The sequence below is a fragment of the Chiloscyllium plagiosum genome, unplaced genomic scaffold, assembly GCF_037043375.1.
Source record: "Chiloscyllium plagiosum isolate Xiang-an unplaced genomic scaffold, Cpla_swu_hap1 HiC_scaffold_10, whole genome shotgun sequence".
NCBI classification, from domain to species: Eukaryota; Metazoa; Chordata; class Chondrichthyes; order Orectolobiformes; family Hemiscylliidae; genus Chiloscyllium; species Chiloscyllium plagiosum.
In genome coordinates this window covers 118,943,735-118,960,388 of record NW_028270148.1, presented here as the reverse complement: position 1 = coordinate 118,960,388, position 16,654 = coordinate 118,943,735, and the positions used below count along the sequence as shown (strand labels likewise).

At 42.9% G+C, this 16,654-nt stretch overlaps 1 protein-coding gene across 1 annotated transcript in view; it reads right to left on the bottom strand.

Annotated features, from left to right (window-relative positions):
- Positions 1-16,654, bottom strand: part of utrn (utrophin) — a 686,012-nt gene that overhangs the window by 587,390 nt on the left and 81,968 nt on the right. The window contains exon 4 of the mRNA XM_087991761.1: positions 919-996. Coding sequence (XP_087847887.1) covers positions 919-996 — 78 coding nt within the window. The remainder of the gene's footprint in view (positions 1-918; positions 997-16,654) is intronic.

The following is a 16,654-nucleotide window of genomic DNA, read 5'->3' as shown; positions in this document are numbered from 1 at the left end:
AAGACTTTGCCTATTTACCCTATCCATGCCCCTCAATTTTATAAACCTCTATAAGGTCACCCCTCAGCCTCCGATGCTCCCGCGAAAACAGCCCCAGCCTGTTCAACCTCTACCTGTAGCTCAAATCCTCCAACCCTGGCAACATCCTAATCAATCTTATCTGAACCCTTTCAAGTTTCACAACTTATTTCCGATAGGAAGGAGACCAGAATTGCAATATTCCAACAGTGGCCTAACCAATGTCCTGTACAGCCGCAACATGACCTCCCTACTCCTGTACTCAATACTCTGACCAATAAAGGAAAGCATACCAAACGCCGCCTTCACTATCCTATCTACCTGTGACTCCACTTTCAAGGAGCTATGAACCTGCATTCCAAGGTCTCTTTGTTCAGCAACACTCCCTAGGACCTTACCATTAAGTGTATAAGTCCTGCTAAGATTTGCTTTCCCAAAATGCAGCACCTCGCATTTATCTGAATTAAACTCCATCTGCTACTTTTCAGCCCATTGGCCCATCTGGTCAAGATCCTGTTGTAATCTGAGGTAACCCTCTTCGCTGTCCACTGCACCACAATTTTGGTGTCATCTGCAAACTTACTAATTGTACCTCTTATGTTCACATCCAAATCTTTTATGTAAATGACAAAAAGTAGAGGACCCAGCACCGATCCTTGTGGCATTCCACTGGTCACAGACCTCCAGTCTGAAAAACAACCCTCCATCACCACCCTCTGTCTTCTACCTTTGAGCCAGTCCTGTATTCAAATGGCTAGTTTTCCCTGTATTCCATGAGATATAACCTTGCTAATCAATTAGTTGATCGTAAAAATTTGTCCATGCTGAAATATATCCAAAATTTGATACATCCCAATTAAATTTTAAGGAAGCAAAGATTAGATATTTAAAACAACTTACATTATTCTGCTGTAGCACATGCAGCACTCGGGTGACGTTGTTGAGAGCATGTACCCTGGTAGTGCCACGTTCTTTGGTCTATTGGAGGAAAGAAAAGTTTTTAAAAGGAAACATGAGTAACTCTCTTTTAAAATTCCATGGATTCTGGAATGGCATTTACAGATTGGAGGGTTGTAAATTTAGCTTCATCTAAAAATGGGAAGACAAAAAAAGGGGAACATATAAACCTGTTAGTTTGAACAAATAAAATTACAGAACAGGAACAGGCCCTTTGGCCCTCCAAGTCTGCATTGATCCAGATCCCCTATCTAAACCTATCGCCTATTTTCTAAGGGTCTGTATCCCTTTGCTCCCTGTTCATTCATGTGTCTGTCTAGATACTGAGTCATAGAGTCATAGAGATGTACAGCATGGAAACAGACCCTTCGGTCCAAATCATGCATGCCAACTAGATATCCCACCCCAATCTAGTCCCACCTGCCAGCACCTGGCCCATCTCCCTCCAAACATTTCCTATTCCTATACTCACTTCAGATGCCTTTTAAATGTTGCAACTGTACTAGTCGCCATCACTTCCTCTGGCAGACCACACTTTTTAAATGACGCTATCGTTCCTGCATCTACCACCTCCGCTGGCAATGTGTTCTAGGCACCCACCACTCTCTGCATGAAGAACTTTCCATGCCTAACTCCCCTAAAACTTTTCCCCATTCACCTTGAACTTGTGATCCCTAAGAATTGAGTCCCCACTCTGGAAAAACCTTCTTTGCTCTCCACCCTGTCTATACCTCTGATGATTTTGTAGACCACAGTCAAGTTCCCCCCTCAACTTCCTGTTTTCTAGTGAAAATAAGCCTAATCTACTCAACCTCTCTTCATAGCTAGCGCCCTCCATACCAGGCAACATCCTGGTGAACCCCCTCTGCACTGTCTCCAAAGCATCCACATCATTTTGGTAATGTGGCGACGGGACCTGTACACAGTATTCCAAATTTGGTCAAACCAGAGTCTTATACAAATGTAACATGACCTGCCAGGTCTTAAATTCAATACCCCACCCCATGAGGAAAAGCAAGCTGTCTGCCTTCTTGACCATCCTACTGACCTGCATTGCCACTTTCAGGAAAAAATGGACCTGAACACCCAGATCTCTTTGTACGTCGATTTTCCCCAGGACTTTTCCATTTACTGATTAGTACACTCTTGAATTGGATCTTCAAAAATGCATCACCTTACATTTGCCCGGATTGAATTCCATCTATCATTTCCCTGCCCAACTCTCCAATCTATCTATATTCTGCTGTATTCTTTGACAGTCGTCCCCTTTCACTATCTGACTACTCTAATCTCTGTCATCTGCACACTTGCTAACAGACCACCCATACCTTCATCCAAATTTTTTTTATATTACAAATAACAGTGGTTATAACACAGATCCCTGTGGAACACCACTGGATACAGTTCTCCATTCTGAGAAACTCCCTTCCACTACTACTCTCTGTCTCCTGTTGCCCAGCCAGCTCTCTATCCATCTAGCTTGTACACGTTGGACCCCATGTGACTTCAGTCTACCATGGGGAACCTCATCAAATGCCTTACTTAAGTCCATATATATTACATCTATAGTCCTTCCCTCATCAATCACTTTGTCACTTCCTCAAAGAATTCTATTAAATTAGTAAGACATGAATTTTCCTGCACAAAACCATGCTGCCTATGACTGATAAGCCCATTTTCTTCCACATGGGAATGAATCTTATCCTTCAGTATCTTCTCCCACATAGAAAATGTGAATTTACCTTCAAACAGCTACTCCCAAAATACATTCCCCAGCTCCTGCCAAATTTTGGTATAGTTGGCCTTCCCCCAGTTTAGCAGTTTTCCTTTTGGACCACTCTTGTCTTTATCCATGAGTATTCTAATACTTAGGGAATTGTGATCACTATTCGCAAAGTAGTCCCCTACTGAAACTTCAACTTCCTGGCCGGGCTCATTCCCCAACACCAGGTCCAGTATGTCATCAGTAATAGGGAAAATATAAGAATCTACAATGAAGAATGTGAAATTATTCCGATTGTGTTATGACACAACCAGACAGGCAAATCACATCAGTCTTTCTATCACCCATATTCGCAACACAGTAAAATTTAAATCTTCGAAGATCCTCAAAATTGACTACAATGTTTCGAACCAGACTTTTGAATAACCAATCCCAAACTCTATGAATAATCAATCCCAGACATCAGCTTGTGACTTAAACAAAAGACTTAGCAGTTTCTTAACAGTATAGTAAATTTAGCACAGCAAAAGTTAAACAAAGTCATCTAATGAGTTTAGCTATAAACCAAAAAACCTTTGATTTATGCCCCATTCACAAAAAAGACAGATGCACAAACACACAATTAAGGGATAAATACAAGAAAATAAAAAACTGAACAGATAACTTAAGTGGTTTTCACAACGTGTTGTTCCACAGGCATAGATGGCAGTTTCTTGAATGATTTTTCTAAAAATATTAATCAGGATAACCTTTACACTTCATTAAAATAAAGGCAGTTACACTTATTACTTAGTTTTCTATTCAAAGTTTGGGAGAAGATTTGTAGCTCGGGTGCTCATTGTTGTTGTGGTTCTGTTCGCCGAGCTGGGAATTTGTGTTGCAGATGTTTAGGTCTAGGTGACATCCTCAGTGCTTGGGAGCCTCCTGTGAAGCGCTTCTGTGATGTTTCCTCTGGCATTTATAGTGGTTTGTATCTGCCGCTTCCAGTTGTCAGTTCCAGCTGTCCGTTGCAGTGGCCGGTATATTGGGTCCGGGTCGATGTGCTTGTTGATTGAATCTGTGGATTCAATTTTCTATTCTGAGATTCCAAAAGCTGCTCTTGGGAGGTTAGGCAGGAAGTGTTCAAACCTTAATGCTGTAGCATCTATATCCGGATCCCTTTTTACAGAAAAAAGTCCAAAACCGGATTCAAACTCTGATCACTCCCTGACAGACTAACCATTCCCTCCATGGAGATACCAGTTACCATTCAACAGCTGCCACCCATTTGCGCATAATGTCTTTTTTAGACTGGTTGGAACCAATTCCCAGGTATTGACTTTGTTAGTAGCCAACTTCTATTATCTCTTAAAACATAATGCTCTCCCCTGGTGATGAAGCATTTGCAGAACCTCAATCAGGAACCAACCAGTAATTAACTTCCAAGCTTGACCTCACAAATAAACAAAATCTTTTTGGCCTGATTTCCTTTTCACACAAGCTGTTACTCACAACTCTAAAGTCGCCATTTGCTGAACAGTTCCCAGATCCAAACCAAAACTTGATAAAAGAATAAAATGAAAATAATGAAAGATCAGCGAGGGCTCTAACAATTGAACAAAGTCAATACTGATTTATGAAAACATGGAGTCAAAATGGGCAATTCAGCCACTGAAACCTGATCCGCCATTTTATGCAATCATGGCTGATCTCTTGTTGGCCTCCACTCCATTTTCCTGTCCATTCACCATAACCCTTCAACACATTACTAAATAAAAATCTGCCTATCTCCACCTGAAATTTACTCAATGCCACAGCATCCAATGCACTCTGGATAGTGAATTCCACAGATTCACAACACTAAGAGAAGTAATTTCTCCTCATTTGTTTTAAATCAGCTACCGCTTATCTTAAAACTACAACCTCTGATCCTAGATTGCCCTAAAAGAGGAAATATTGTTTCTACATCTCCACAAACACCTGATGAAGAACCAGCACTCTGAAAGCTAATGCTTCCAATTAAACCTGTTGGACTATAACCTGTTGTGTGATTTTTAACTTTGTACACCACAGTCCAACGCCGGCATCTCCAAATCATTTCTACATCTAATTTGTCAATCCCCTTTAGCATCTTAAAGACCTCAGTTAGATCCCCGGACATTCTTCTTAACCCCAGACAACCTGCCTAAACTGCTCAATTATTCTTCATAAAACAAACAACGCATCTCTGGAATCAATCTAGTGAACCTCCTCCGAGCTGCCTCCCATACAACTACATCCCTCTTTGAATATGGGGACCAAAACTGTATGCAATATTTCAGGTGTAGTCTCATAAGACTGTAAGAAAAAGGACAGAGTTAGGCTATTCAACCCTTTTGTGTCTGGTCTGCCATTTGACCATTGCTAATATGCTTCTCAGCACCATTCTCCTGCCTTCTCCTTGTAACCTTTGATCCTCTTTCTAATCAATACACTCAATGACTTGGCCACCACATCTTTCTGTGGCAAGGAGATCCACAAATTCGCTATCCCCTGACTGAAAAATTCTTCCTCATCTTAATTCTCAACCATTGTCTTGTGACTGTGAGGCTGTGCCTTTGGTCCTCATCTCGCCTCGTAGTAGAAACATCATCTTCACATCCACTCTATGGTCTGTGGTCAGCAAAGTTTTGGAAAGAATTCTAAGGGATAGGATGTATGACTATTTGGCAAAGCATAGTGTGATTAAAGGCAGTCAGCATGGCTTTGAGAGGGGCAGGTCATGCCTCAAAAATCTTATTGAGTTTTTTGAGGTGGTGTCAAGACAGGTCGATGATGGTCGAGCAGTGTATATGCACTTCAGCAAGGCATTTGATAAGGTTCCCCATGGTAGGCTCATTCATAAAGTCAGGAAGTATGGGATACAGGGAGATTTGGCTATCTGGATTCAAAATTGGTTGGCTGACAGAAGGCAGAGAGTGGTTGTAGATGGAAGCATTCTGGCTGGAGGTCAGTGTTGAGTGGGGACCCGAAGGGCTCTGTTCTTGGGCCTCTGTTCTTTGTAGTTATTATAAATTACTTGGATGAGGAGTTGAGGGGTGGGTTAGTAAATTTGCAGATGACACAAAGGTTGGAGGTGTCATCGATAGTATAGAGGGCTACTGCAGGCTACTTAGCGACATAGACAGGATGCAGAGCTGGGCTTAGAAATGGCAGATAGAGTTCAACCCGGATAAATGTAAAGTGATGCATTTTGGAAGGTCCAACTCAAATGCTGAATATAGGATTAAAGACAGGATTCTTGGCAGTGTGGAGGAACAGAGGGATCTGGGTGTGCAGTACATAGATCCCTCAAAGTTGCCACCCAAGTGGATAGGGTTGTTAAAAAAGCATATGATGGAACTCAGCAAGATGGCGGCGATTCTGTAGGACTGCTGTGGACAGCTCTGCCTAACAGCCAAGGCATACCAGTGTTTTTTTGCCATCCCTGGCCAACTTATGTGGTGGAAATATTAATTTAAAACCTTACAGAACACATATTTGTTAATATTTGGGAGTGGGAAGGATGCCAAAGGGAAAAGGAACAAGTAAACAGCAGCAGGGAGGACACTCCCCTGCAGCACCTACCACACCAGAGACTGCAGCAGCAGCAGCCTCTCCTGAACCCACCATGGACCTGACAGACTCACAGGAATTGGCTGCGGCGATGGAGAGACTTACCTTGAAAGTTGCGGCTGCGATTGAGGAAATCCGTGCATCCATGTTGCAGAAGCATGAGCAGGAGATCCAGGGCCTCGGGGAGAGGCTGGAGGAGGTAGAGGGTCGAACTAAGGCCTCGGAAGCTGCAACGGAGACCTCATCCAGTCGGATCCAGGTGCTGGAGCGAGAGGTGCGGGCATTGCGAAACCATATCGACGACCTTGAAAGTCGAGGGCATATCAGATTACAGTGCACAGGTCAGGGCCGGTGCAGCATCCCCACCCAGTCCTAGTGCACTTCCACTCATACAAGGACAAGCAAAAGGTCATAGAAGCTTCCAGATCCCTGGGAAAAGGTCCGCAGGCACTGCTGTACAAGGGGTCAAAAATCATGTTTTTCCAGGATTTTTCAGCAGCTGTAATCCAAAAGAGGAAGTCCTTCGATGAAGTTAAAAAGAGGCTGAGGAACCTGGGCATCCAGTACTCCATGAGATACCCCGCAGTACTTTGTTTCAGCCATGAGAACTCAGTTTATACATTTGACTCAGCGAAGAAGGCTAAAATATTTATGGACACTTTAAAATAGACGGATTGGCGTGAAGAATGGTTAACGTTTGTTCTCTTTTCAATTTTTCCTCATGTTTTCCCTTCCTTTCTCCCTAATAATTTCCTTTTTGGAAAGGGGGGGAAAGACTTTGGAATAATTTGTTTTAGTCACAAGTAGGAGTGTCATGAAGCCAGGGATGGGTGGAGGGCTCATCCTGACTTTGTCTTTTGATTTAAGGATCATCTCCTTGTTTTTTTTCCTGGCCTAAGGCTGGGGCACAGTCCAGATTTGAAGGAGCTGTGAAGGAGGGGATGGGTAGGGTGAGTGCCCCCAATGGGCAGGGGGAAGAGTCTTCCATTCAAGGTTATATAGTTGGTTTTCTTTGTAGTGTTTGGCAATAATAGTTATTAATAGTTATGATAGAGTAGTTTTTGTATATACAGTTTTTTGATTCTATGAGTCTTTATTTACTTATGCTTGGCGTTTTGTAAGCAGGGTTCTCCCTCCGAGGGGTTCAAGGGTGTCTGAAAGGGGATATGGCGAAATGTCTTATTAAATAGTACACCTGGAACATTAAGGGAAGTCATTCGCCTGTTAAAAGGAGAAAAGTGCTTTCTAGCCTTAAGAGGGAAAGGGTTGATATCGCTTTGTTGCAGGAAAACCATCTTGATAATGGGGAACACCTGAAATTACAACAGGGGGCTATGACCGGGTATTCTTTTCGCCCTTTACTACTAAAAGTAGGGAAGTGGCGGTACTTATCCAGAAAAATCTTCCGTTCACATTATTAGAGCAGGTGAAAGATGAGCAGGGACAGTTTGTGATACTTAAAGCCCTGATACATGGGGAGGAGTATAGCATTTTAAACGTCTACTGTCCTCCGGCGCATCCCCTCAAACTTTTGATTAGTGCTTTCTCTAAGCTGAATGCTTTTGGAACACGGCACATTATTATAGGAGGGGATTTTAATTGTCTTTTGGATCCGACAGTGGACAGGATGCCACAGGGCCGCAAACTATTTCTTCACAGGCCAAGCAGGTGACTGACTTATGCGAGGAGTTGGGGCTGGTGGATATTTGGAGATGTCTTCACCCTACCGGCAGGGACTTCACCTTTTTTTCAAATGCACATAAATGTCACACGAGGATTGACCTCTTACTGACTCCCTCGGCCCTTCTGGATTCGATTATGGGTTGTAAAATTGGGAATATAGCTATCTCTGATCATGCAACAGTATATTTGGAGGTTAAGGCCAAGAATGGAGGGCTAGGTTTGCAGCACTGGTGTTTGGACCTTTTTCTCCTTAAGGATTCCAAATTTGTGGAATACTTTTTGAAGGAGTTTCAGGAATTCTTGACTATCAACTCAGGCACGGCTAGTAGTCCGTCCATGCTATGGGAGACTGCGAAGGCCTTTGCTAGGAGATTAGCTATTTCCTATTCGGCTAGCTGGAAATGACAGAAAGAGTAACAGTAGCGTCTACTTGAGATACAGTTGAAAGCCACGGAGGCAGCACATTTTGCGCGGCCTTCGGTGACTAAGCTACAGCGGATCACAGCCCTTCGGGCTACCTTAAATTCAATACTGACACAAAATGCAAAGAAAGAACTTACTTTTGCTAGACAGAGGCTGTTCGAATATGGGGATAGGCCAGGGAAGTATTTAGCATACCTGACGAGAAAAAAATGTGCTCCCCAATCCATTACTGCAATCAGAGACAGCGCAGGGGTCCTTACAAACGATGCTAAAAAGATTAATGAGGCTTTTCGGAGCTTTTACTCTGAATTGTATCGGTCTGAAGGTTGCGAAGACAGGACTGCTAAAATGGAGACCTTTTTTAAGAACCTGGACCTCCCAGGGGTAACCTTGGAACAGGCCTTTCTCCTTAATGCCCCCTTGACAGTTCAGGAAATACAGGAGGCAGCTAGGCAACTTCAGAGTGGGAAAGCGCCTGGCCCTGATGGTCTTCCAGGTGAGTTTTATAAGGAGTTTATAGGGATTCTGTCAGGGACGATGTTGGAGATGTACAATCACTCCAAATGCATGAACGCCTACCACCATCTTTGAGAGAAGCTAATATTTCCTTAATTCTTAAGAAGGGAAAGGTTCCTGAGGATTGTGCCTCATACAGGCCCATCTCTCTATTAAATTCAGATTTCAAGATTCTGTCCAAGATCCTGGCGCTGAGATTGGAAAGGGTGTTGTCCCATATTATTAAAGAGGACCAGACAGGCTTTATAAGGGGCCTTAGGTCCTCTAAAAATATTAGAAGGTTGCTGAATGTGGTCCAAGTTTGTCAGCAAGGGTTGATGATTTCCTTAGATGCAAAGAAAGCATTTGACCAGGTGGAATGGCCGTATCTTTTTTATGTCTGAGAGCAGTTTGGGTTGGGTGGAGTCTTTGCTAGGTGGGTGGAGGTTTTATATCGCCACCCTCTGGCCGCGGTCATCACCAACGGGGTGAAGTCTGGGAATTTTACAATTGGTCAGGGTCGTCTGCAAGGCTGCCCCCTCTTACCATTGTTGTTGGTGATAGAGCCTATTCGTCAGAACATCCACATAACTGTTGGTGGCAGAGGCTATTCGTCAGAACATCCACATAACCGCTCCGGAAGTGGGATCGAGGGCACACAAGATTACATTGTACACTGATGATGTCCTTCTGTTTTCATCGAACCCGATCACCTCCGTACCCCTTTTGATACAATATATCAATTCATTTGGGGCTATTTCAGGATATAAGATTAACTTTACAAAATCGGAGGCTATGCCTTTGGGGGAACCTTAAGGATGTGCCAGAAGTTGAAGGTGGCTCTAAGTTCCTTTTAAGTGGTCCCAGTACCTTGGCATTTTTATTACTCCCAAGTTTGATCTGTTATTTCAGACTAGCTTTGCTCATTTACTCGACAATATTAGGCGAGATCTCCAGAGGTGGGTGGCTCTTCCAATTTCATGGCTGGGCCGAATATCTCTCATTTAGATGCATGTTCTTCCTCGTTTGCTTTATCCCATACATATGCTCCCTATAATGTTTCCCAGGTCAACGCTGTGGAAACTTATGGGGTGGCTTGGTTTCTTTGTCTGGCATCGTGGACGGCCTCACATCAAACTTACTAAATTGCAGCTGCCTCAAGGAGGGGGAGGCGTTGATTTCCCAGACATCAGAAAGTATCAATTGAGTTCCCCGCTGTCCTTTGTCAGCGATTGGGTAGGTAACGATCCAAACTCAATATGGCTGGATATTGAGTCCTCCCAAGCAAAGTGCCCTCTTATTAACCTATTGATCATGGATAAGATGAGGACAGTTATGGACCACTGCCGGAACCCCATTGTCATTAGTACAGTCAAGGCATGGAGGGTGATGCATCAGAGCGAGGGTTGTTTATCCAAGACTTCGCCAGTTACACCTATAGTTGGCATTCCAGGGTTCCGACCAGGGATGATGGAGTCAGGGTTCAAACTATGGACAACGAGAGGAGCTTCTAGTTTGGGAGACTTGTTTGAAGGGGAGGTTATGTCGTCTTTTTAGCAACTGAGCCGCAAATACGGGTTGCCCAGCAGAGACCTTTTCTGTTTTTTTCAGGTTAGGGATTTCATCCAGAAGATTACGCTTCTCACTAAGCCCTATAAGCCCGATACAGAGAAGTTGTTGCTATGCTCCACAAGCACCCTTTCGGTTCGTGCCTTCTATCGCCTGCTGGGTGGCAGGGCCTGGCAGGATATTAACTGGTTATGTGAGGTCTGGGAGCAAGAGCTGGGAGTGGAGATCTCTTCTGAAACATGGGAGAATAGTCGAAAGATCTCAATCTGTAACAGGACATGTGCTACGCAGTTAAAAGTTCTGCACAGGGTTCATCTGGCACCAGACCGTTTGGCGAAGTTTAAAAAAGGGGCATCTTCAGTGTGCCCCAAATGTAAATAAGTGTAGGTATTCTTACCCATTGCTTCTGGACATGCCACAGGCTCCATATTTATTGCTGTGGCGGGAGAGATAGGGAGGGTATTGAGGACTGAAGTCAAAGTAGACCCGATATTTGTCCTCTTAGGTCTACTGAATTTACTTTCTTTAGACGGGCATGGGTGGAAACTATTAAATTTTTTTGCACACTGTGCACGGAAGAATATTCTGATGAATTGGGTGTCTGAGAACCCACTGGGCTTGTTGGGATGGCAGAAATTAATTATGGAGCACATTCCCTTGGACTTTTTCACAAGCATGGTGCACCACATAACTGACAATTTTTATAAGACATGGCAGCTCAACTTCAGTTATGTGGGTATAGATTTATCAGTTATCTTAACTAGGGCATTTGTTTAACCAGGATGATTAGATTTGTCAAGCCCTGGACCCTGGAGGGGGTCTCCCGAGTTAATACGGGTATATATACAATGTTCCCATTCCTTTGTTTGGGAGCCTTGCGTCAAGTAAAGCTGTTCTGTATTTTGTGTTTTTTATTACTCTTCTTTCTTTTTTTGGTGTTGTTTTGCAGTGTTAGGGTTTGCTTTGTATTATAGAGTAGGTTAGTAGTTAAGTAGATAGTAGTTGTATTGTAATTTGTATTTTTTTCTTTTTATTATACTGATATTTGTGATTGATTTTTTTTTCAATAATTTTATGTGTTTGTAAAGTTAAAAAAAATTGCTAATAAATATATTTACAAAAAAAAAGCATATGGTGTTTTGGGGATCGAGTTTAAGAGCCGCGAGGTTCTGCTGCAGCTCTACAAGTCCCTGGTGAGACCATACTTGGAATATCATGTCCAGTTCTAGTCGCTCTACTATAGAAAAGATATAGAGGGTGCAAAGAAGGTTTACCAGGATGCTGCCTGGACTGAAGGGCTTGCCTTATGAGGAAAGGTTGAATAAGCTCGGACTTTTCTCTCTGGAGAGGAGGAAGAGAGAAGACCCGATCAAGGTGTACAAAATAATGAATGGAATAGATAGAGTCATAGCCAGAAACTTTTCCCCAGGGCAGGATTGACTGGTACGAGGAGTCATAGTTTGAAGATATTAGGAGGAAAGTATAAAGGAAACGTCAGAGATAGGTTCTTTACGCAGAGAGGTGTGAATGCATGGAATGCGTTGCCAGCTGTAGTGATGGAAGCAGAGTCATTGGGGACATTGAAGCAACTGCTAGACATACAAATGGATATCAGAGAGTTGAGGGGTGCATAGGTTAAGTTATCATATTTTACATTAGGATTAAACCTCGGCATAACATCGTGGGCCAAAGGGCCTGTTCTGTGCTGTACTTTTCTATGTTCTATCTATGTTCTATGTTCTATCCAGGCCTCTCAGTATTCTGTAAGTTTCAATTAGATTCCTCACTTCACCTTTCAAAACTCTTATCAAGTACAGACCCAGGGTCCTCAACCAGTCCTCATACGAAAAGCCCTCCATACCTAGGATCATTCTTGTAAACTTCCTCTGGACCCCCTCAAATGCCGGCACATCCCTCCTTAGATACAGGGCCCAAAACTGCTCACAATATTCTGGATGTGGTCTGACCACAGTCTTTTCAGCCTCAGCAGCACCATTTCCCATTAGTGTTTTGTACAGTTGTAGCAACACTTCCCTAGGTTTATATGCTACTCCTTTAGCGATAAATGTCAAAATTCCATTTGTCATCTTTATTAACACTCTACCCGCATATTAGTTTACTGTGAATCATGCACAAAGACACACGGATCCTTCTGCACTGAAGCACTCTGAAGTTTCTCCACTCAGATAGTAAGTTGCTTTTCTGTTCTTCTGACCAAAACAGATAACCTCAAAAACTTATCCATGTTAAACTGCCAAATGTTGGCCTATTCACTTAACTTATCCACATCCACTTGGAAAATTCTTATTTCTTCATTGTAACTTACTTTTCCACCTATTTTGGTGTCATCTGTAAGTATGACTGTAGTACCTTCTACCCTTGCAGCTAAGTCTCCCTCTCCAAGACGGTGGCAGAGTAACAGGGCTGAGCTGAGACTTGTCCATGCCTGTCTGCTTTCTTTCTCTTTTGTTTTATTTACTTCTTTTTGCTTTTGCTCTTTTCTCTTTATTTTCTTTAAAGCCTGGAGAGTGGCAAGTGAAGGCGGAGGCCTCCAGCAGCAGTAGCAGCAATGTCAGAACGAGCCAGACACAGCTCCAACCCAGCCAGGGGTCTCCTGACAAGGGAGGAGCAGGTCCCAGGCTTACTCCCCATCTCGAATCCACAGGCTGAACCAAGGCTCCAGGTCTGCAGCTAGGCCCGGGCTTCTAAAGGAGCATAAGCATCTGCAATAGGGATGAATTGAGGACTCCAATGACCACCGGCAGCAGCTGGAGGAGCTGTGAATGGGCAACAGAAGGTACACCCCCAGGCCCATGGCTCTAGCTCAGATGCAGCAATTGCAATTGTGGTGGTGGTGGAGGCCTGATATAGAGACCCCAGAGCTTGTTACAGAGATACCAGGGACCGTTACAGACACCCCAGGCCCCATTAAGGACACCCCAGAGCAAATCACAGAGACCCAGGAGCTCATTTCAGAGATTCTAGCTGATTTCAAGCAGCAAATGGAGGAGCAATAAAGGACGAACAAGAAGAAAAGAGAAAGATGAAATCTATTGCAGCAATATTTTGCACGATATTCAGTGTTTCAAGATGGTGCTGGAGCATGGTAACACTTTGCATATAACACGTGAAAAAACACTTTTCATTGTATAGTTATGTACATGTAACAATGAATCTAAACTGCATCTAATCTAAGTTATTAGCACAGTTTGTAAATAGTTGGGACCTGAGGACTGATCCCTGTGGAACCCACTAGTTACATCATGCTAAACACAAAAACTCCATTTATCCATACACCCTACTTTCTACTGGTAAGCCAACAGAATAATGCAGGTCGTTCAGTATAAAGTGCTTCATTAACGCAAATTGGATAGAATGTCAATAACAAATCGTTTGGACACTGTTCGGATAATGCAAACATTCTACTGAACAGGTATGACAACACTGTCTATTAGCAATCCTCTCCAGCACGATTTTCTATGGTGCGAGATTGCAAAGGAACGCAACTGTCACGTTCTCTAAGAATGACCTGTAAATTACCCAACCCCATCTCATATTACCAGATATACTACAACTACAAAATATCCACATTGCTTGTTATACCTTCAAAAGAACTCCAGCAAAGTAGCCAATCATGATTTATCCTTCATAAAACCATGCTGACTGTGATGGATTGTATTTTGACTTTCAAACATCCTGGTATTATTTTTTAATAATAAATTCTAATAATTTAAATTAACTGTCTGCAATTTCCTACTTTCTACTTTCCTTCCTTCTTTAATAAGGAATATTGTTATGTGAGCATTTATCTCACATCTAGGGCATTTTGGAAAATTATAATCAATGGATCCGCTAGCTGTGCTGCCACTTCATTTAAGACTCGAGTACAGAGGAACCTCAATTATCTAGCATTCGATTATCCGAATATCAGATTATCTGGCAAGATCGCATGCTTGGCTAAACTACGTTATCCGGCATTCAATTATCAGGAATTCGATTAATCCAACCAAATACTCCCTGCCTGCATCCTTCAGATAATTGAGATTCCATTGTATATAGGCCTGGCGACCTTTCTGATTTTAATCCCAATCATTTACTCAGTATTTCTTCCCTAGTAGTGATGATTGGTCTAAGTTCCTCCCTTTCCATAATCCAGGATGGAGGACGGGAAAAATTTCTGGCTGTAACAGCTGCTCCTTCAGATGGTGAAATCAATGCACGAGAGAGAGAAAGAAACTGACACTGCCTTTGCTGTTTGAATTCATGTATCACTGGACATCGGAGTTCATCTGGGAAAATTAACAAACAGTGAGATTCACAACTGATCTTAGAGGAACTTTTGGGCGAAGTTCACAGCACAGAATCAGATAAATTAATTGTTGTTTTAAGTGTGGCCTACAAAAAGTCTGCAGTAGTGAGTAGAGTGGGTTCTTTCCTAATTATATGTTTTTAGAAATATGTCCCTTGATTAAACTTAAAATATAAGCCATAACTATTAATTTAACCTGGGGCAGTGTTTGTAGAGGAGTAAGACGGTGTTACTTTCTGGGTCTGTAGATTGTTAAGGAGCAAAAATAGCCTTTAGTAGAGTGATATGTACTTCTTGTCAGATGTGGGCGTTTAAAGAGAGTTCAAGAGTTACTGCGGATTATATTTGCCATAAATGCTGCTGGCTGCGAATCTTATCAGATCGAATGGATCGGATGGAGGGACAGTTAGAAGCAATGAGGAATTTGCAACAGCAACAGTATCTGATGGATGGCAGTTATAGGAAGGGGGGAAAAGTCTCAGATACAGCCACATAGATGGGTTAACTCCAGGAAAGGTAAGAGAGGTAGGCAACTAGTGCAGGAGTCTTTTGTGGATATATCCATTTCAAACAGGTATGCTGTTTTGGAAAATGTAGAGGGTGATGGATTCTCAGGGGAATATAGCACAAATAGCCAAGTTTCTCGTACTGAGACTGGCTCTAATGCAAGAGGGGTACGTCGGGTTCCAAGAGATCAATCATATTAAGGGATTCTCTAGTCCAAGGTACAGACAGACGTTTCTGTGGACAGCAGCAAAAAATCAAAATGGTGTGTTGCTTCCCTGGTGCCAGAATCAAGGATGTCTCAGAGAGGGTGCAGAATGTTCTCATGGGGGAAGAGGGGCCAGTAGGAGGTCATTGTCCACATTGGAACCAACGACATAGGATGGGAAAAGGTTGAGATTCTGAAGGGAGATTACAGAGAGTTAGGCAGGAATTTAGAAAGGAGATCCTCAAGAGTAGTAACATCTGGATTACTCCCAGTGCTACGAGCTAGTGAGGGCAATAGGAGGATAGAGCAGATGAATGCATGGCTGAGGAGCTGGTGTATGGGAGAAGGATTCACATTATTGGATCATTGGAATTGCTTTTGGGGTGGAAGTGACCTGTACAAGATGGACCGATTGCAACTAAATTGGAAGGGGACTAATATACTGGCAGGGAAATTTGACACAGCTGCTCGGGAGGATTTAAACCAGTATGGTTGGGAGTTGGGACCCAGGGAGATAGTGAGGAAAGAGGTTATTCTAAGACTGGTACAGTTGAGAACAGAAGCGACTCAAACAGTCAGGGCAGGCAGGGACAAGGTAGGACTAATAAATTAAACTGCATTTAATTCAGTGCAAGGGGTCTAACAGGGAAGGCAGATGAACTCAGGCAACTCAGAGGAGGGGGAGTGTCATTTCAGTTGTGCTGAGGGAGGACGTTCCCGGAAATACATCCAGGAAGTTATTTGGATGGAACTGAGAAATAAGAAAGGGATGATCACCTTATTGGGATTGTATTATAGACCCCCGAATAATCAGAGGGAAATTGTAAGGACATCTCAGCTATCTGTATGAATAATAGGGTGGTTATGGTAGAAGATTTTAACTTTCCAAACATAGACTTGGATTGCCATAGTGTTAAGGGTTTAGATGGAGAGGAATTTGTTAAGTGTGTACAAGACAATTTTCTGATTCAGTATGTGCATGTACCAACGAGAGAAGGTGCAAAACCTGACCTACTCTTGGGAAATAAGGCAGGGCAGGTGATTGAAGTGTCAGTGGGGGAACACTTTGGGGCCAGCGACTATAATTCTATTAGATTTAAAATAGTGATGAAAAACAATAGACCAGATCTAAAAGTTGAAGTTCTAAATTGGAGAAACGCCAATTTTGAGGGTATTAGGCAAGAACGTTCGG